Source organism: Ambystoma mexicanum, chromosome 10 (assembly GCF_040938575.1).
Source record: "Ambystoma mexicanum isolate Mex_15411 chromosome 10, UKY_AmexF1_1, whole genome shotgun sequence".
Classification (NCBI taxonomy): domain Eukaryota; kingdom Metazoa; phylum Chordata; class Amphibia; order Caudata; family Ambystomatidae; genus Ambystoma; species Ambystoma mexicanum.
The window spans coordinates 158776750-158798357 of record NC_090932.1 but is presented as its reverse complement, the minus strand read 5'-3'; the positions used below and the strand labels follow the sequence as shown (position 1 = coordinate 158798357).

The following is a 21608-nucleotide window of genomic DNA, read 5'->3' as shown; positions in this document are numbered from 1 at the left end:
TACAACAATACAAGCAAACACGGACCAGAGCTTTGGTATCAAAGTATATAATTATTTATTTAAAAACACAATGTTTGAAACACTCCAGCACTCTTGTTGTAAAATATTCTAAACACAGTTACTATTATAATATATACACCCCTTTTTCCTTATCAGATAAGTCACAGTAAAACACCACTTATTTTGGGTGAGCGCTTAACTAGATTGCACTCCAATAAGTTTGTGGGAAAGGGAGGGAAAAAAACAGAATATGGAAAGGTACAAAACTCTAAGATTCAGGAACACTATTAGCAAGGCAGAAGAGCAAAAGTCACTGGTGAGCCAAAGTCCAAAAGCTGGGCCCACTCTTAGAGAAAGCAGAGCACAAATGCGCCCAAGATCTCACAGTTACACTAGGCTTAGAAAGTCTTGCAGAGGGTTCAAAAAGAGTTTAGAGAGGCTTAGGAAAGTTTAGCCAGGGTGTCACAGGCTAACCCAGGTTCGAAAGCCGGGGGCTAAATCTACCCCGTACATTCGGTAGCAAGGGAAGCCAGGCGGGACACGGTACCTTAAGTGGGAAGGATCCTCCAGCGGTGGTAGTTGTTCCTGGTAGTGGGTGCAAGTTGCGTTGTCATCCAGGGGAAGAGAAGATCTCGACATGGAGGAAAGATGAAGGTCGTTGCACTACCAGGGCAGAAACCAGCCGCAGAGTTTTCCGGTTAAAGGTGGTACCTTTGTTTCGCGGTCATGGTAAAACGTGGTATCCCGGTTGCCGGGGTGCTTGGCACCGGCAAGGCGGCCACGAAGTTCGTCGGGAATGCGAAAAGACGGTGAAACTGGTTATCCCCACCAGTCAAAGGAAGAAGACTCTCTGGCGGGAGATCTCCTCTGTCGTTGGGAAAAGTGGTGAGGCAGTCCAGCAGGGCTCCACCGGTGGTGGTGCTGTGGCAGGTCGGCTCAGCTTCTCCCTCGTCCGATTCTTAAGTCCTGTGGCGACTTCTGAAGTTCTAGTCCCCAAAGCCCTGCTTTTATGCAGCAAACCCCCATTCACTCAGCCTAGCTGTCACTCAAACATGCTAAGTGGTGAGCCGGCTGGCTCACCACTTGGGCCAATCAGGATGGAGTGCGACTTGAGTTGCCTAGGCAACTCAGTCCAGGGTGACTAAATTTCCCTCCACCCCTCCTAAGTACCCCAGATAGAGTGGCACCACTTTGGAGGGCTTCTGTGGAGAAGCCCGCCAAAAAGTGGAACAAAGGGCTCGACTTGGGTTGGAGTCACAGAAGAGAACACAAACGCCATTTTAGAATCAAGTTTTGGCAAATAATACCAACCGGAGAATTAATATTAATTAAATAAACCGGCTGTATGTTCGAGGCTACCGTAAATAATTAAATAAAGATAGTAGCCTAAAACAATGGGAAATCCCATAGGAAAATATTTGCGGTTGAATATAAAAAGTAGTATCCACTGTCACCAGCCAAAACTCGATCAGGGGGGACGGAGACGTGCCCCCTCGACTAACAGCCAGTACATCCACAATATGATGGTTTGTACTGGTTCTGTTCAGAATTTAAGACTAGTAAAGTCAATGGTGACTTTACATGCCCTGGGAGACAGTAGTCAGTCCCAGGGTATGGAGTCTATACTGGGGGGTCACTATGACACCCCTGTGTCACTGCACTGAGGGTGCTGTGTAACACACATCACAAAAACACATGAAGCCCTATGGAGTAAAAGACCCCATAGCCCATTAAACACATCTAGATTCAAAGAGACACACTCAAAGCATGTCCAAGAGTGAGGGTAAAAGGGTCTCACTCTTGGCAGGAGAAAAAAAATAAACCCCAAAAATCGAGCAAAGCTGCTGGGGGACTCACTAGGTTAGGAAATTCAGCCTAAACAGAGAATTCTCCCTAACACTACTGTATCGAGCTTGGCTCTCAGAAACAGCGCGACCTGCGACGGAACAAGGTGGGATTTGGGGAAGTTGATGGAGAATCCCAGGTCCGTGAGCAGCCGAACGGTCTTTGTCGTGTGTTCGACGGTGAGTTCCCTTGTCCCTGCTCGGATGAGCCAGTCGTCCAGGTAGGGGTAGACGTGGATCCCCTGCACGCCGCCACTAGTGCTAGGCAGTTGGTGAACACCCTGGGAGCGGACTTCAATCCGAATGGTAGGGCCTTGAATTGGTAATGCCACCCTTGGACTACGAACCTGAGAATCTTTCGATGTCCTTTTAAGATGGGGATGTGAAAGTACGCATCCTCCAGATCCAACGACGCTAGGAAGACGCCTTCCTCCAGCTGTCCCGGCACGTGCTGGAGGGTGACCATCCGGAACTTCTGTGCCTTGATGTATTTGTTTAGCCGACGCAACTCCAGGATGGGACGCCAAACTTTTGATTTTGACGAGGAAGTATCTTGAGTATACTCCGGAGCCCCGGAGCCTCTTTGGGACGAGCTTGATGGCTCCTTTATTGAGCATCGCCCTTACCTCTAACAGCAGTTGAGGGATGTGACTTTCTTTCCTGGCCACGGGCGGAATTCGGGGGCACTTCTTTAGAAATTCCAGTGTGTGCCCGTGGGCCAGGGCATCCAGTACCCAACGGTCGGTGGAGATGGATTCCCACACGCTGACAAACCTTGTCCGCCGGCCTCTCACCAGACTGCTTCGATGGAGGCCCCACGCAGTGGCCGGTTCAGTCTTGCTTGGAAGCAGCCTTGCCGCCTTGGCCTCCCTGGTGACGACGGCGAGATCCACCTGACCTCATCCCCTTTAGGCTTCTTGCGACGAGGAGTGGGCCGCCTGATGGTAGGTCGAGGAGCCGCCGCCGAATTCTTTGGAGGTACCTTGCTTGCCTCCGGAGTTCCAAAAGGGTGGCTGCCGCTGCTGCAGAACGGCCGTCTCCGTGTCGGTCTTGATGGCCTGTAGCGACTCATCCACAGTCTTTCCAAACAGATTGTTCCCATTGAAGGGCATATCCAAAACCTTGGCTTGCATGTCCTGGCGGAAAACCGTCGCCTTGAGCCACCCCCGCCGTCGAAGGCAAACGCTGTTGCCCAACTGGCAGAAACCGGTGTCGGCAATGTCCGTGGCCACAGTTATGGCGTGGTCCGACGTCACCTCACCCTCCTGTAGGATCGCCAGGGCCTCTGCCCTCTTATCTTATCGTCTGGGAGGAAGTCCAACAGGGGGGCGATCTTGTACCACAATTCTCTATCGTAGCGGGCCACAATCGCTAAGGAGTTGGCCGCCTTAATCGCCATTGCCGCCGACAAGATCACTCGTCGTCCCACGGCGTCCAGTTTCTTTCCCTCAACGTTCGGTGGGGAAGTTGAGGATGAAGCCGATGCCACCCCTGCGTTCTTCTTGGCTGCTGCTGAGACGACCGAATCCAGGGTCGGCTGGGCCCTAAGGCACAACGGGGCGGCGTCGGGGACCCAGTACTTCTTCTCGTACCGATCCCTCTTGGCAGGTGTCCTGGACGGGTTCTTGAGGAGGGCAAGTCCCTCGTCCCAGATGTCATCCAGCAACGGAACCGCAAGGACCGTCTTCCTCTTGGCCTTGTGCCATTGGTAGAGGAAGCCTTCCTTCTTCTCCTCAGGGCAGAGCTGAAAAAGCTTGGATGCCCTGGCAATCATGGCGTGGAAAGAGCCAATCTCGTCAGGCGGAGATGGGAGGCCAGTCCCGTCATCACCGCCGTCGTCATCCGTCCCCGTCGTGGCCGTGTCCGTCCCGTGTCGTCCCTCGGGATCGGGAAAGGCGACAAAAGCTGAGAAGGCCGTGAGGGCTGGAGGGGCACTGGATGAATTCTCCTCCTCTTGTTCGACTGGGTCGTCCTTCGGGGGTAGGGGCAGTCTCGTTCTTATCTCCGTGCATAAGGGTTGGATTGCTGTCAAAATGGCCGCCAAGTTGTCCTGAGACTCGGGTTGCGACGGGCGTGCCGGGAGCGACAGTTGTTCCTCCACGGGAACCTCGTCATCGTTGCCACCCTCGCTCTTGTCGTCCCCCTCCTCCAGATTCCTCCCATGGGGCTGGGCCTCTTCAAAATTCTCGGCCAGTTCCTCCTCGGAGGTTGTGTCCATGTCCGTGATGGCCACCAGCCCCCCCCTCTTTTTCCACCGGGGTCTTCACGGGGGTCTTCTCGATGGGCTTAAAAGAGGATTCCTCCGCGGAGGCAGGGAAACTCTGGGCCCCGAGGTCGCCTCCACTGGGATAGCCTCCACAGGCTTCGCCAGGGCTGCAGCGACTACCTCGATAGAGGCCTTAGCCGGGTGAATCAAGGCCTTCACCACCTTGGGCGCGCTTGAGGCCTTCACCTTAGGGGGAGGGTCACCGCCTCGCTCCCCCTCGGCCGGTTCCTCCGAGATCGACCAGGGCCTCTCCAGAAGCTTAACCGGGTTCTCGGATTTTCTCTTCCCCAAGCCAGAGTTTTGGCTCGCGGTTGATGGTGTCGGTGAAGGTGCGCCCTGCCTGGCAGCCGAGGAATCCGACCGTTCGGCGCTCCCGGTGGCCGCGGACTCGCGGTGCTTTGCCTTCTGTTAGGCCCCCGTTGCCGGGGCGCCCTCACAGGACTTAGAAGACCGCTCAGACTTCTTCTTCTTCTCACCTGCTGGGCTCTTGCCTTCCAGCCAGTTGGAGAGACGGGTCCGGCGATCCCTCATCGTCCGATCCGACATGTTAAAGCAAAATGCACAGTCCTTCTACACATGCGTTTTGTCCTCGTGGAGACAGTAAAGGCATTTCGAATGCTCGTCCTCCTTGAACACATTTTGTAGGTTGTATCCCGGGCAAATCCTGAACAGCTTGGCAGGGCAGGGGTCGAGCTTCCCTTCTCCTGGGCCATTTTCTTCTCGTCCACGAGGTAGGCCTCCGAAAATTCTGGAATCCTCCAAGAAGCGTAACTCGATGAAAACTTCACCCTTGAGGGGCATAGATAAATCCGAAACAGGTCCCCGTTGATCGGAAGTAGAAACGGTGGAGCTTAAGGCTCGATTAAACCGAAAAATGAGATAAATCTCTTTGAAAAAGCGCAAAATGCAGTAAAAGCTCGAGAGCTATAGCACAAGGACTCCCAACACTTGAGCGTGCGGTAAAAATATGAGGATGGCTGCCGAGGGCGGGGCTTAAGGAGAGGGCAGTCATTGGCTGGGGGCAGTATGACCCAGAGACCAGTGATTGGTTACTACTAAGAAAGACAGATCAGAAACAAAACTGATACTGATTTTTTCTTTACCGAGGATTCCCAGCCTGACGACGGGGAATATTTATGAGCATGTGAATCCATGCCAGACCCCATGCTGGAGAAGCTCTCTAATACCCGTGGGAGTAGTATGTTGATCCTCTGGAGTATTGAAATCTCTTGTTGGATGAGGATGTGGATGTTCTGCCGGTTGCTCCCCTGAACTGACGAAAAGGTTAACGGTTCTGCAGGGATGTTAGTGACCTGACTGTGTCAGTGTCCGTTTTAATTGTCTTTAGAGCTTTGACAATCTTGGGCCCGAACAGCTCATGACCCTCGAAGGGCATTTCTACCACTTTATGGTGGACATCTGTCCGGAAATCGGTACACCTGAGCCACGTATGTCTTCTTAGAACTACCCCTCACTGCAATGTTAATACCTAGCTTGGAGGACTCCTCCCCTTCCTTCAAGTATACCTTTGCTTCCTTAAGCTTCTACTCTGGAAGATGCTCCAGGATTGGTGCGAGTTTATGCCACATCTCCCTATCATATCTGGCTATGATGGATAGGGAGTTAGCAGCTTTAACTGTCGTGGCTCTAATCGGCAAGACTTTCTTCCCCGCCAAGCGTTCTGCTTTCGCACTTCATTGTCTGGTGGTATAGCGTATTTTAGTTTCTTAGACTTAGCTTTCTGTATTGCCGCTGCCAAGACCACTGACTCGGGAGATAGCTGGGAAGTGAGACATTTTGGTGCATTTTCCGGTGGGTTGTACTTTTTGTCTAGACAGTCCTTTTACCACTAGAATTGTGAATTGTCGCTTCTTTGTTTTCAGCCCTTCTTGCCAGACGCGGTAGATGGAACTTGAGACCACTGCCTTTCTCCTCTTACCAATATGGTCCAATGAAAAGCATTCCTTCTCATCCTCAGAGGTGAGAAGGCCGAACTCCTTGTACGCTTGCATGACCATAGAATGGAACCCTGCGATATTGTCAGGGGAAGGCGACTTTGCCAATTCCTCACCCTGGGGAAACTCCTGATACGAATCCGTGTCCCAATCATCGTCGCTTCTCAGAGTGGTTGACAAGGATGTGGTGTTGCAGGGGTTGTCTGCATCTGTATCCGTTAGTTCTCCTTCTTCTGTCACTGATCAAGTCTGCAGTGAAATGGTATGGCTCCTTTTGCGTGATCGAGGTTAGTGTTCGAGACACACTCCTGCCCATGGATATTGGCCAAAGCACAGGTGATGATGGGGGGGGATGGTGAAATTGCCCTGGATTGCGAGCGGCCTATGCAGTACCTTGCTGGTCTTCACCGCGATGTGGAACTGGGTCTGGAGAAGGAAAGGAACTTGTTGATCTTCCCCGCGAAGTAGACCTGTGTCTGACTGAAGATTGTTTTGGTACCTGCGGCACCGGTGGATGAGGTGGTGGTAAGGATGGCATCACTGGTCTCATCAGAGCTGCATCAAGCTAGGTGATGACCCTCTGTAGGGACGATAGAACTTGCATGGAAAGTAGGGATTGTGGGTTGGTTAACTATGCCCTTTCTTCCCTTTGTTGGATTTATTGGTGGGTGTGACCCATGGGCGGAGCCAGGACTGCCTCTTCCTGTGGCTGTCACAGTGTCTGACCTGGCCCCTCTTGTGGCTGTTCAACTGTTAGGTTTCCTTCCTGAACATGACTCCCTGGCGTAGATGGCCTAGCTGGAGCCTCCTCCTGTAATATCACTGACTGCTCCGAGTCAGACTGTTCATGCGGCGCCTCGAAGTCGGAATCCACCTCATGCTGTGATATTTCCTCTGGCATTATGTTGGAGTACTGGACAGGAGAGACCTGGCTGATGTGTTGTGATTGGGTGGCCTCGTCTGGTTGTGGAGGTTGCACCTTGTGAGGAATTTCCTGCCTTTCCGTCGACAGGGTTGTAGTTTTTTGGGCCCAGAGGTGACACTTTCCCTGCTGCCTAGGCTGTAGGCCGGGCTGAAAGGACCATGTTTTTCAGTGTCTTTGTTCATGGCTTTCTTCATCGACGAGTCCGGTTTATGTGGTGTCACAGACTAGACAGTTTTGTGTGAGCTGTATTTGTTAGATGTCATCGTGGATGAGCTGGATTTGTGAGATGTCGACCAGGGGCAGTTTTATGTGGCATTGTTGAAAGCTCAGGTACCTGGTGCATCGTCGCATTGCTGTTGACGGGCCAACTTTACGTGACTTTTGCTGCTCCTGCTCCGCAGCCGTGGGGTGCTTGTGCGCCTTGACAGCCTTCCTTGACTGTTTATGTGCTTTCGGAGTGGCTGGCTATGAGGTAATTGCACCTCCGGCTGTGCGCCCCGGGATATATTTGTGTTCACCCTCCATTCACGGGGCATCGCCTTCACTCACTGACCTTGATTTCGGTTTGTGCCTTCGGCCTTCTGTTGATTTGCCTCCTTCTGCTGCTAACTTCCACCCCAGTGATGACTGGCCACCTGTGGGTGACGACAGCCCGTCTGACCTCTTCGGTCTTTCGGCCGCCGACAATGGCTCGTAGCCGTGGGCGGTCTTGTGCTTGGCCTTCTTCAACAGCCGTTTTTCCAACCTGGCCCTTTCCCTCAACCGCAGTCGTTTCTCCACAGGAGAGTCCATGCTCTTGGTTAACCGGACGTCACAAGGGTATTCAGGATAGTTGAGCCAGCAGACGATCCTTCTATTTCTATCTTTGAGAGTCTTGGAGAAAAGACCTCGACAGATGGTTCAGTTTTGAACAGTGTGGTGGGGGTAAAGGCAGTATAAGCAGAGCTTATCTCCCTTATATACTTTCTTAAGGGCATAAGTGGCACAGGGCTTAAAAAGAGGTCTCCCCTTGCCCCCCATCCCCAGAAACGTCCTCACCTTGACGAGTGCACTTGGTGTTATGTAGAGAAAATGCTTCTTTTCTTTGAAACTGTTGTTCTAACGCGGTTAGAATCTGAGTGGAAGAGGAGGGTCTAGTCTAGGGCTACACGAGGTCCCGTTGGTGGGGACCAAAAGCATCCATAACAAGGGTGTTAGGCTGCAAAATGTAGGTTCTTCTTCCCAGGGTAAGGCAAATCAAAAAGTAAATGAGGGTGCCCAGCCTGACGGGTAATATTCACAGCATGTGAATCTATAAAAAGATCCAATGCTGGCGAAGTACAGATGTACCTCTAAAATCTTCTGCTCGTGAATTTGTACCTAAAAATATTTATGAAGGTACAAATGTGGAAATAAGCATGGTTCAACCGGAAAGTACATTTATAGCGAAAGGTCCTCTAATGGTTGAGAGGAATGCTGTCTTGTCGAATAAGTAGTTGATTTCCAAAGATGTGTTTATGAAAGCGGTTGAAAAGATTTTCCCAGTATTTTTTTCATTAGAAGAGCCTAGGAAAAAGGTGCATAAGAAAACTGGGAATGAAATGTTAAAAGTGGAAAAAACAACCAGAATTACAGTTAAGCTTGCTAAAAGGAGCGAGACACAACCTGCCCAAGGCATGGATTATTGTAAGGGCAAAGGTAGTTTACCATGTGAAAAATGATATCTGCTATATGTGGAAAAGAAGTTGACCGATTTTAACAAATATCTAAATGGACCCTACTAAAATCTGGAGATTTTGCTCAGGTGCAATTTACTCATCCCACGAGAGATGACATAGTGAGGCTTGGTTTTAAGTCTGGGTTTATTAGAATAACAAATTACTCATCAACTGGTATCGTTCTTTCGACTGGATGTTCTTCACACATATTACTCATCTTTGACATGTAATGTCCACAGCTCGGCTGCCTCGGAAATGTTTTGGCAGAGGGCGCACTGCATCTATGGCGTCAGGTCAATGTCCCTCGAAGGCCTCCATCGAGGGTGATGTCATTGGATGTTATAAGTAGCATGCACGGCGCCCCTAGCCTCAGTTCATGTTTTTCCCCACCTCTCATCGTGTGGGCCATGTGGGCCCAACCAGCGTAGACTGCCTTCAGCCTTGTCGGAACTTAAGCTGCAACAGCACAGGAAATTCATCAGAGGGGAAGGCTGGGAGGGCGATGAGGAATACGTTGGAGGAACATCCAGTTAAAAGAACGTTACACATTGGTAGGTAACTTGTTCTTCTAATGGATTCTGTCCTCCAACATATTCCTTATCTTTGACAGACTCCCAAAGCAGTAACCAAAGGTGCAGGAGGGAGAAGAATTTAGATATACCCAATTAAATGGCAGAGTAAAGCACAGCCTTCCCAAAGGCCACATCTTAAACATGTGAAGTATCCAGCGAATAAAACTCAACAAACGTTTGGCTGGAAGACCACGTCGCAGCCTCACAGATATTCTTAACAGGAACACCCATCTGTAGGGCTCTCGATGTAGCTATATCCCTGGTGGAATGAGCCCTCAAGCCCCCATGCAGGTTTTTGCTTGCAAGTCTATAGCACTCAGAAATATTGAGGATGATCCACTGAAACAAGGTCTGTTTAGAAACAGCCTGGCCCATCCTGTGACCAGTTTACCCCACAAAGATCTGGTTGTCCACTCTGACCTTGGACAATCTGGAAAGATAGAAGCTTAACGCTCTACTCGGATCCAACCTAAGTAGCCGTTCCTCTTCCTGACTAACTCTGTCCTTGTGGAACACAGTATATGGTGGCTTAGAAGACAGTGCCTGCAACTCGCTCACTCTTCTAGCAGATGTTATTGCAACCAAAAAACAGTTTTAAAGGTCGACAACCTCAATGGACAGGAGTGCAAAGGTTCAAACGGAACACCCATCAAATACTTTAAGACCAGATTAAGGTCCCAAACCCGCACCTGAAAATGCGACGGCGGTAACACATTTGTGAGTTGTTTCAGAAACTGAGTGATCAGTGGAATCTTAAAATAAGAGCATTCATTCGGATGAGCACCTTAATATGGACAGCGCTGCCGGGTAACTTTTAATGGTCCCCAACTGAAGACCCCTGTGTGCTAAAGAAAGCAAGAAGGAGAGAACCTCTGGAATTGAACACTGAAAAGGATCAACATTCTTTTCTCTGCAACAGTCGCAAAACTTACGGCAACAGTACAGGGACTTTGTTGCTGGACGCCTGGCTGAAAGCAACACCTCCATTATGTCATCCGGAAGATCTCAATCCTTCATCTCAACCTTTCAGAAAGCATGCCTGAAAGTTGAGAGTATTGACCTCTGTATGGAGAACCCAACCTCCCTCTCGCGAGAGAACATCCACTCTTTGGGGAAGATGTATGGGAGGACAGATGGACATGTCTACAAGGTCCAGGTTCCACGCTCTCCTGGCCCAATCCGGAGCGATGAGGATCATGTGGGACCCAAACCTCTGTAACCTCCTTAGAACTTGAGGAATGACGGGGATCGGAGGAAACGCATACACTCGCGGGAATCACCAATCCATGACAAATGCGTCCCCTACAGCTACTCTTAGAGGAAATTCCCTTGAGCTGTACCTCTCGCACTTCTGGTTGGCACTGGTCGCGAACAGGTCCACCTGCGGGGTTCCCCAAAGGGCGAAAATCTCCTGAAGAATGTCCTGAGCTATCTCCCACTCGTGGGAGACCCCGCTCTGCCTGCTCAGAGCATCCGCTGCCATGTTCTCCACTCCAGCACGATGCACTGCCACTAGGGAGATTCCCTCTTCAGTTGCTCAGAACCAGAACTGCATTGCCTCTATGCACAGTGGTAGTGACGCTACACCACCTCTTTTGTTGAGGTAATGCATGGCCACTGTGTTATCTGTCATTATCAGGACATTCTTCCCGCGTACAGACGGCAGGAAAGCCTTCAGTGCTCGCTTGATTGCTATCAGCTCCAAAAGATTGATGTGTAATTTGGACTCTGAGGGAGACCAACAACCGCTGATGGTCAGATCGTTGGCGTGAGCCCCCCACGAGTGAGGGAAGCATCTGTCACTACGGTTACCTCCGGCCACGGTTGCCAAAAAGGTTCTCCTTTCATGAAATTTCCTTTGCAAGCCCACCACAGAAGATCCTGTGAGACCCGGAACGGAATTCGAATGAGATCCGACATCTTGCCTGAGAACTGAGACCATTGCGACCTGAGAGTCCATTGATGGGATCTCATATTCAGGCGGGCCTCTGGCGCCAGAAAAATGCAGGATGCCATGAGGGCGAGCAACCTTAAGAATTCGAAAGCCGGAAGACTCTGGGCATTTTGAAATTTGGTGACCATCTGGAGAATGTGTTGAGCCATCACCTTAGATGGCAAGCACTTCCCCAAGGAAGTGTCCAACACAACTCCAATGTACTGGAGCTGTTGGGAAGGTTTCATATGTGACTTTTTGAAATTGACGGAGAAGCCCAGTTTGTGAAGGGAGTGGCAGGTGACGCTGAGATGATTCAAGGCCTGTTCGGGAGAACGTGCCCTAATAAGCCAATCGTCCATGTAGGGGTAGACGTGAATGCCCCCTCTCCTAAGAGGCGCTGCCACCGCCAACATGAGCTTGGTGAAGACCTTCGGGGCAGAGGTCAACCCGAATGGCAGGACCCAAAACTGATATTGCGAGCCGCCAACTGTGAACCTCAGATATTTCCTGTGCTTGAGATGGATCGACACATGAAAACAAGCATCCTGCAGGTCCAATGACACCAACCAATCCTGAAGCTGGAGGGCCTGAAGGATCTGAGAAAGAGTGACCATCTTGAACTTGTCCTTCCAGAGGAACTTATTCAAGCATCGTAGTCCTCCGTCCTTTTTGGGAATAAAAAAATACGGGGAATACCAACCCTTGTTCCTCTCCACCACAGGCACTGGTTCTATGGCGCCTTTCTCCAGCAGAGTCAATATTTCCTGCACAAGAAGTGGATCCAGAACCTTCAAAGAGGGCTTCCCCGGTGGATTGTCGTGAGGCCGTTGAAGAAAGGGTAGGGAGTAGCCGTGGGCAATTGTTTCCAGAGCCCACGCATCCGAAGTAATGGCTCGCCACTCTTCTAGATGCTGAGGCAGCCAGCCCCCTACCGGTGAACCGTGACTCAGGAGCGGATTTGAAATGTCTTAGTTACTTACCTGTAACTGTATTTCTCCAGCATTGGTATCTTTCATAGATTCACATGCTTGAATATTCCCCGTCGTCAGACTGGGAATCCTCGGTGATAAAAATAATTATTAAAAGTTTTTTAATGTACACACATTTCTACATAGAAATGCATGTACATAGCCCATTATGGCCTATGAGCCATTCTATTGTGTAGTCCCTCCACCTCACCTTGGTCCTTTATGACCCCAACCAATGCGGTGGCAGGGCTTAAGCTCCGCCCAAGGCAGCCATCTTCAGATTTTGAACCGTAGAGATTACAGTATGATGGATGCTGAGCGTAGGAGCAGCCTCTCAGGGGAGGCGGGTGGGAGCATGTGAATCTATGAAAGATACCAATGCTGGAGAAATACAATTATAGGTAAGTAACCAAGACTACTCCAGCATTGGATCTTTCATAGATTCAGATGCTTGAATAGAATACCAAGCAGTTAAAAAAACATGCCACCATCATATCATATATGCAAATACAGAAAAAACATATTTCTGATCAAACCTTTACCATGCAGCAACACAACGGTTACATACTCCGGGAAAGGTGGGAAAAGGAGGATAGTCCTACCTTAAGCAAAGAGATGGCGGAGGACTGCCTGTCCAAGTGCAGTTTCTTTGTTGGTATATTCAGCCAGGCAGTAGTGTTTAGCGAACGTGTGCAGAGTGCTCCACGTAGCGGCTCTGCATATGTCCTTCAAGGCAACCACTGCGTGGAATGCTGTTGACACTGCTCTCCCTCTGATGGAGTGAGCTGAGGGTGGTTTTGGAAGGGGGTTGCTTTTCGTTAGATGGCTTTGGGTGATGCAAGAAGAGACCCAGCGTACTAGACCTTGTTTGGAAATATGCTGGCCCTTTGTATGGCTAGAGAAGGCGATGAACAGTCTATTTGAGGAACGGAACTCTCTAATCCTTTGCAAATAAAACTAATAATCTTGCTATGTCCAGAGAATGTAATGCTCGTTCCGCTTCCGAAGAGTGATTCTGGAAGAAAGTTTGCAGGACAATGCGTTCTGTGAGCGTCATTTCCGATACTACCTTCGGAAGGAACTTAGGGTGTGGTCTTAAAATGACAGAGTCCTTATGGAACAAGGTGAAGGCAGTTCAGAAGATAAGGCTTGTAACTCACTGATCCTCCTGGCCGAAGTAATGACTATCAAGAAAGCTGTTTTCCACGACAAGAATTTTATGCTGCATCTGTGGATGGGCTCGTAAGGAGGATCCATGAGTTCTGTTAGCAGTGTTCAAGCTCCAGGTTGGGACCAGTGTGGGCGTAGGCGGGTATGTATGCAGAAGTCCTTTAAGGAAGACCTTAACGGCCAGAAGGGAGAGTAAGGACTGTGTCTCCGGAGCCGTCATGCATGCCGTAATGGCTCACAGGTGGACCTTGATTGAAGACAGCGAAGACCTGCTTTGGCTAAGTGCAATAAGCAGGGAAGTACCGAAGCAATGAGAGGGTCAATAGCATATGTCTCACACCACTTGGAAAAACGAGTCAATTTCTAGTGATGGGTGTAGAAGGAGCCCTTGAGGCCCTGATTATATCCCAGCATTCCGCAGGCAGATTGAGATTCATGAGTTTACGCTGCTCAGGAACTAGGCCTTGAGAGACAGGCTCGCTGGATCGTGATGGAAGACCTAGCAGTTCTGTTGCGTCAATAGATACTGATGCGCCTTAAGGTGAATCGGGGGCCTCGGGACAGGTGCTGTAGGGTCGAGTACCAGAACTGCCGTGCCCAGTTCGGTGCAATTAGGATCATAAAACACTTCTGCTCTCTCAGTCTGCGTAGTATCCCGGAGATGAGGGGAAAGGGGGGAAAGGCATTTAGGAATTTCCCCGTACAATCCACTGAGAATGCGTCTCCTACTGACTGACTCTCTAGGTATCTGGAGACGAACATTTTGCATTTCTTGTTGGCCCTGTTGGCAAAAAGATCGAGATGTGGATGGCCCCCATCAGGCAAAGATCTGTTGGGCTTCCTTCTCGTCCAGCTCCCACTCGTGAGAAGACGTGTAGTCCTTGCTTAGTTTGTCCGCTAGGACATTGTCCACTCCCGGAAGGTGTTCCGCCTTGATTTGGACTCCATGGTGCAAGGCCCATCCCCAAAGTAGTTGATCTTCTTGAGATAAGATCTCTGACCTCATGCCTCCTTGCTTGTTTGTGTAGTGCATAGAGGTCGTGATGTCCATCTGTACAGTGAGTACATGTCCTGCCACTACTGGAAGGAAAGCTTTCAGTGCCCACCGTATGGCCCTGAGTTCCAACACACTGATCTGGAGTTGGGACTCCTGGGAGTCCTTGGTTTGTAGGTCCGCAAGATGCACGCCCCAGCCGAAAGGGAGGCGTCCGTCCTCAAAAGAAGGGTCGACGTTGGTGCCTGAAACGGCATCTCTTGTAAAAGGTTCTGCAGAATGTTCCACCATCGAAGGGCCTTGCGCAGCGTCGTTGGAATCCGGACAATGTCCTCCCAAGAGCCGAGAGCTTGTTTCCATTGGTGGTCCAGCGCCTCCTGGACAGGCCTCATGCGAAGCCTGCAATTTGGTATGAGGAATAAACATGAGGACATCATGCTCAGGAGGGATTTGTAAGAGCGCACCAATGTCGTTTCTCTCCCTAAGAACCACAAGGTCGAGCAGAGAATTGCTGTTACTCTTTCTGCCGACGGTCTCACCCTGGGAATGTTGATGTCGAGCTCGGCTCCCAGGAAAGAAACTGTCTTGCTGGCAACTGGGCAGGATTTCGCGTTGTTTATGGCGAAACCTAACTCTCTTAGGAGATTTGTTGTGTTTGAGACTGCCATTTGCTCTTATCAATCAGTCGTCCAGATATGGAAATACTTCTGTTTCTGTCCTCCTGCGTTTTGCAGCCACTGGTGCCAGGCATTTTGTAAAAACTCTCGGTGCTGATCTCAGACCGAACGGAAGCACTCGAAATTGAAAATGAAGATCGCCCACAGTGAATCTGAGGAATTTTCTGTATGCCGGGTGGATTGGTCCGTGGAAGTATGCGTCCTCCAAGTCCAGAGTGGCACAGAAAACGTGCATGTTTAACCAAGGGAGCACTCCTTGAAAAGTTATCATCTTGAATTTGATGCGCTTGACATACTTGTTTAGCGCTCTAATGTCCAAGATGGGTCGCCATTGACCATTATTCTTTTTGACGAGGAAGAAACGGGAGTAGAAACCCTTCCCTCTTAGGGAGTAAGGAGCTGGCTCTGTTGCTGCTTTGTGCAGCAGTTTCTGGATTTCGGACATTACTTGTTTTAACATATGCACCTTGCGTGGAGTCAGGGGCAAGGGAGGGGGCTGGTCTAGGAATTCCAAGGTGGGTCCCACTCGGACCACCTGTAACACCCATTTGTCTGATGTTATTGACTGCCAGCGTTGGTAGAACTGGCTCAGCCTTCCCTGAACCGGGGTGTGACGTTGAGGGGGTGGAGCTGGACTGTCTGTTTTGTTTGTTCTGCGACTTCCCTTGAGCGGAGCCCCGCCTCCCTCTCTGGCTGTATTTGTTGGAAGTCTGGTACTTGGTGTCCTGGTATGAAGTACTTTGCGACGTCTGACCGTAGAAAGGGCGGTTAAAACCTCTGTACTTCGAGGATGAACCTCGAAAAGGACGAAAAGACCGGTGATCCTTGTCTTTATCTTTCAAAGAGCTGATGGCATGTGCCGTGTGAAGTGTCCATTTTGATTACTTTGAGGTGGTCATCAATCTTTTTGCCGAAGAGTTCTTGAACAACGAAAGGCGTGTCCAATATCTGCGCTTGGACCTCAGGCCTGAAATTGGTAGCCTTCATCCAGGCCTGTCTTCTCAGCACTGTACCGTGGCCATCTGCCGGACACCTGACTCCGCCACATCGACTGCAGCGTCAGTCATGTGATCCGAAGCTGCTCCCCCGTTGGCGATAATCGAGCTGGCTTACTCTTGGAGGGAGTTCTACACGTAGCTGTTTGGCCAGCATGGACATGCAGAGCCAAAGCTCGCGGTCAAATCTCGCCGTCATGGCCAGCGCGTTGCCCGCTCTGATGGTAAGCGATGCTGATGCAGACACTTTCCTGCCCATAGCCTCTAGTTTGCGACCGTCCTTGTCCGGTGGGGCTGATAGAGGTGATGCTGGGTTGGTCAACTTCTTCCTAGCTGCTACTGTGATAACAGAGTCCGGTTTTGTATGACGATGTAGACAAAGAGGGGCAGACTCCGGAGCATTGTATTTTTTCTCTGGCCTGGAAACTGGAGCCGGAGTGGATAAATATGTGGCCAATATCTTGGATCCGGACTCCCAAATGGTGTCGAGGAGAGGAATGGTAGTAAATGTTCTCATATGTTTGTCTCGCTGTTCATAGAGCACTGACTTCTTCTCCTCCGATGTGACCTGTAACTGAAACAATTCTGCGGCTTTGCCGATGATAGTATGAAAAGAGGTTAGATCATCCGGCGGTGAAGAGCCACGCGGAGAATCTTTCTTTCTGGGCTTTTCAACAATGTAATCGCCCCATTCGCTGGTATCCGGCTCTTGCATGATCTCGCCTTCTTCTGGTCCAGAAAATCCTCTGAAAGGATCTTCTTGCCAGTCTGAGACCGAACAGAAGATGGAACAATCGTTGGATCTCTAGTTGGAGACCTTGTCCTGTGTGACGATGCTGGAGACGGGACCCTTATCGGTGAAGCACTGAGTGTCCTGCTCCTAGACCTGCGCGGTGTCTCAGGTGAACGCACCCTTTTCTGTGGCCTACTCCTGGAAGGCGAATGGCTTGGCGCGCTTTGTCGAGGTGAAAAATCGCTCTGTGGAAGGTTAGGCTGCCATGCTTTTTTCATTTTGACGTCTGTTGAACTCTTCAATTATCGTTTGCATTGATAACATTAGCACAGGATCATAAGGATCAGCAGGCACCTCTCTAGTAGGTTGCCAAGGAGGGCTGTGTTCCTTAGGTGTAAGACAATGCTGTTCCTCAACAAACTCAGTGTCTGAAAACACGTCTTGCAGGATGATACCAGGTTGCTCCGGCATTTCTCCTAAGCGAGATAACTGTGTTCCTTGCGGTTCAAGAGCATCCACAAACGGAGGCGGCGCTTCTATAGACTCAGGAAGACTGTCTTCATTGGATGGCGTAACATTGGCGTCAGCGAGGGGTGTTTTGGGCCCTAATTCTTCCATTGGTAAAGAAGCTTGTGGTGCAGTCAATGGAGACGTGGTCGAAGATTTCGTCGACAACAGCCTCGTCGACGGCGGGTCAGTGGACGACGATTTCATGGACGGTGTGTATAGGAAGTCCCAAATAAAGCCTGCACTCCAGTCGCCCAGTTTGAAGTACCAGGAACATTCACAACAAAATACGTGACGTATGATGAGCAAATAAACCAGCAGGGAGCCGCAGTAGGGCTTTGGCCAGTACCTATCAGAAGAACAATACCTATTGAAGTACCAATAACCAGACAACCATGGACAGTAAGGTAACCATTAAGAAAACCCTACCAGCAAATGAAACGAAATGAAGATTACTTATGTACTGTCCAGGAAGAAACCAAAAAGTCCTTAATGGAAGACGAATAGTGACGTCACGAGGCCCTGGACTAACGCACCCATATAAGATATGATGACCCAAGGATGACACAAAGAGACGAAATGCCATGAATAAAAATATTGTGAAACTGAAAGAGAACGTTGATGAAAGACAAAAGAGCTTAAATTGTAAGCAGGATGAAGATATTCAACCAGCCAACGCCTGTACATATGTTTGTAACCGCAAGAAAGCTAAGAAAACAGTGTGGCTTGCTATGCTAAGTAGAAGAATAGAGCAGCAAGCGCCATTGTACACCATCTACCTCAAAACGAAGCATGTTCTATAAGTGCTAGTCCACTTTGCACTAAAAGCAGAACCAACCCAGGTTACTATAGGCCAAACGCAAGAAGATTCATATTCTAGCAAACACAAGGAAAGAAGGCTGAATCGAAACTCGGCAGAGGCAGCTTGTGCCAGGGAAGCCAAGGTCACATCAATAGAAGCTATGAATGGTAGCTACTTTAATTGAAGCGAAGAACAGAATATCCTGCCTCTGAAGGATCGAGATAAGACGGCAAAGGAAGGTGGCAGGTGAAACGAAAATCAAATACACAAATTGAGAGAAACGAGCCAAATCCATGGTGGGGTAGCATGTGACCATCCGAGCAAGAAGAAGCACGGGTTCACACCTATGCTTGGCATCCGCCCAGACAGAGATATCAGAACTTTCTCGAGACAAGAAGATGCAGCTTCGAGGCCAACCACAGTGAACTAATTGATACATAGACCATAAAGTGATGATTGATTGAAGGAAGGCAGGGTGAATTGGGGGACACCCTGCACCTAGATGGCGGTTCTGCGTGCTGCTAAGCAAAGTGGAAATGTATGCATGGGGTTGATGCCAACCCAATCACCATGGACCAAATAATCTAGGGTCCTATAGTTAGTAGAACCAATGGGACGTCATACTTTTAGTGACGTCTATAGTAGTCAATTTTGAAGGAAGGGCTTAGACGCCCACCTGATAGTGTTTACCCAATCCCCTCACTCTGCTACTATATACAGATATAGCACCTATATTAAAGTTACCCTTTCCTAACCAATATAATTGCATGTTAACTTTTGAGTATTACACGTCAATGATGACGAGTTTTGAGTATAAATGTTACTGTTTGTATGAAGTTAGAGGGAGGTGAAGCAAGACGGACTATCGCATCACTGTTGATTTCCATGTTTCCCTGTTTTTTGTTCTTGTTATTAAACAGACTCCCCTTTCCCAAACCATTGAGTTGTCCTTATTGATTGGTGTTGGAGTAATAGAGCTGCACCCCCATCCATCTCATGGTGCAGCTATCTTGTCTTAAAGTACTTCAGAGCAAATCCGGACTCTATAGGCCGGCCAGGGGCCTCCCCAGTACACTTGGTAGCAGAGGATGGTTTATTGACTATCGATTATTGATTAAAATAAGACACCTATTGACCGTCGAGATAAACTAACTCTAGGTCTTCGGCAATATCACAAGTCCTTTGCCATTTGGCTGAGGAAACCGTGAAGCTCCCCGTAGACAGTGGTAAAGAAGAGACTGCAGTCAGGGTCTGAAGGGACCCGTTTTCCCAACACATCCCTTCCCATTCCTACAGGCAGCTGAGCGAGCGAAAAGCTGAAGAAGGCGGTAACGAAGGCGGTGATCCCGAGGGTCCAGAGATGAACCATGCGAACGTTGAGTGAAGCAAAAATTGAATGCTTTGGCAAATAGTGCATGCCTTAGAACAAGTAAAGGGAAAAGGCAACGGAGGGAGGAGGAAAAAACAAAAATAGTCAGAAGTAGAAAAGACTGTATATATATAAGGGGATAATGACTCGAAAATAATGAAAGTAAATTAGAGGTTATCGGGTTAGACACCCGAGAAGAGAGAGGTTACTGGGGCAGACACCTGAGAAGAGAGAGGATTTGCCTTATTCCTATGCTTTAATATAGCAGCTAGAAGAAACGTGTACCCAAAGTCCCACATAATGGGGAATGAATAGGCTACCACAACATTTAAAGACGTTGTGAAAGGGGTACGTTTACACTCCATGAAGGGGTAATTATTAGAGGCAGAGATATCTGTGTCCAGCTGGTGTCCTGCTAGTCTGTAAAGCGTCTGTCTTACATGTTTTGTTGTGACGTCATATGCAAAATATTTTTTTTGAGAACTAATTTAAAAATGTTGCGATTTAATAGCTGAGATAGAATCGCAAATGAAATGATGGTTTTTGAGTAGATTAGAATATATAAAAGTTTGTGAAAATTTGGATTGGAGCTTGCAGTGTTTGGTGCTCGTGAATATTGTCAGAAGTTGTTTAAACCACACAAAAGCATTGACAAGTGTTTTATGAGAGGAAAGGGAACAGATTTAAGCATGGAGGACATGACTCCATTAGCACACTTATGCAAGCAGTTGCCAAAACACGCACCCAAGCTAAAGAAATACAGTACTGAGTGGGTTAAAGGTACCCCCCACAAGATGTTTATGCCGTGGCCTCAAAATGGGTCTTTATATAAAGCCGTTTTACAACATATGACGACATATTTGCATACCACATATACAGTCAAGAAGTTAGAAAAACGGCTTGCTGTTCTCAAGTTGTGGAAAATGTATGGACAGGGAAAAGAGGAAGAGCCACCAACAGATTGGATACTTAATGTATGCACAGAGGGGGGTGTGACGCCTACCGCGCCACCTGCACCACCCGAAACGAGAGTTGAAGAAAGTAAGGACGAGGGATTGTACCCACTAGGAGAACTTAAAGCAGCCACAGGGTACAGCAACCCCAGTTAAGAGTCACCTACACATAGTAGTGACAAAAATCAAGGGAAAGATAAGGACAAAAATATTACCTCCGTAGTCCCAAGGGACAAGGAGAGACGTGATGGCGAAAGAAGAGATCAGGCACAGACAAGTGAGTCTCTCGACAAGGAAAGAGAAGCGAAGAGATGGAAGGGAAGCAAAGGTAAAACTGATGAGAAAGCAATCGCAAAGGATTAATGGATGGGAGGACAAATCTTATTGAAACTCGATGGCAAAGGTATTGATGACGCGAAACAAAAGGAGAGGTTAGATGAGACACACAGAAAGGGGAAGGAGAAGGAGTTAAGAGACGGAAGAATAAGAAGGAAAGACAGACAAAGTCAAGAACAGCTATATCGCGAAGAGCAAGATAGACAGCTCGATCGCAACCCAAGAGCAGCCAATGATCAAGACAGACAAAAACAGCAAAGGTTAGAGGAAGAGCAAAGATTATGTGAGAAAAGAATAAGAAGACGAAGAGATGAGGAAATTCAAAGGGCAGATGAACGTAGAAATGAAAAGAGAAAGGAAGAAGATAGGGTCAGAGAAGAGGCGAGGAAGTGCAAAGAATTTGATGACGATATCGAACGTAAGCGAAGACATGGAGCACGCGATCTTGAGTATTTGGAGAGGGAGGTTAAAAAACCCGACCCAGTCGTAGACTGGAAAGACATCGAAGAATTCTTTCCTGCGTACGATTCAGTACCAGGCAAGTCTAGGGCAAATATTGAAGATGACTGACACCAGAAGCATCAGAGAAACGATTGTTATAATATATGATGAAATGGGGCTAGAACAAATACGCCAAGGAGAGGGGGAAGACCAGCGCTTGGAAAGCACTCAGCTGTATGACACTGAGGATGTCACCCAAAGTAGTGGGAACAGGGATCTATCCCTGGACAGATTAGAAATCAGTAGAAACAATGAAGACACAAGAAGTTGCGTGAATTGGGGACAAACAATGTCCGACTCTGAAAGGGAGGAGCATGAGGAAAACTAAGAAGGGAGGCAGAGCGAACGACGACTCCCAAGGGAAAAAGGGATACGATGGTCAGACACTAGCGAGTCTGCACCGAGGGC

The 21608-nt window shown here is 48.9% G+C and overlaps 1 protein-coding gene across 1 annotated transcript in view; it reads right to left on the bottom strand.

Moving 5' to 3' along the window:
* The window catches only part of LOC138492838 (zinc metalloproteinase-disintegrin-like batroxstatin-1), a 1052270-nt gene extending 1044488 nt beyond the window's left edge, over positions 1-7782 (bottom strand). Inside the window, exon 1 of the mRNA XM_069620180.1 lies at positions 7544-7782. Within this exon, the coding sequence (XP_069476281.1) occupies positions 7544-7782 (239 nt within the window). The remainder of the gene's footprint in view (positions 1-7543) is intronic.
* Between the last annotated feature and the right edge of the window lie 13826 nt (positions 7783-21608).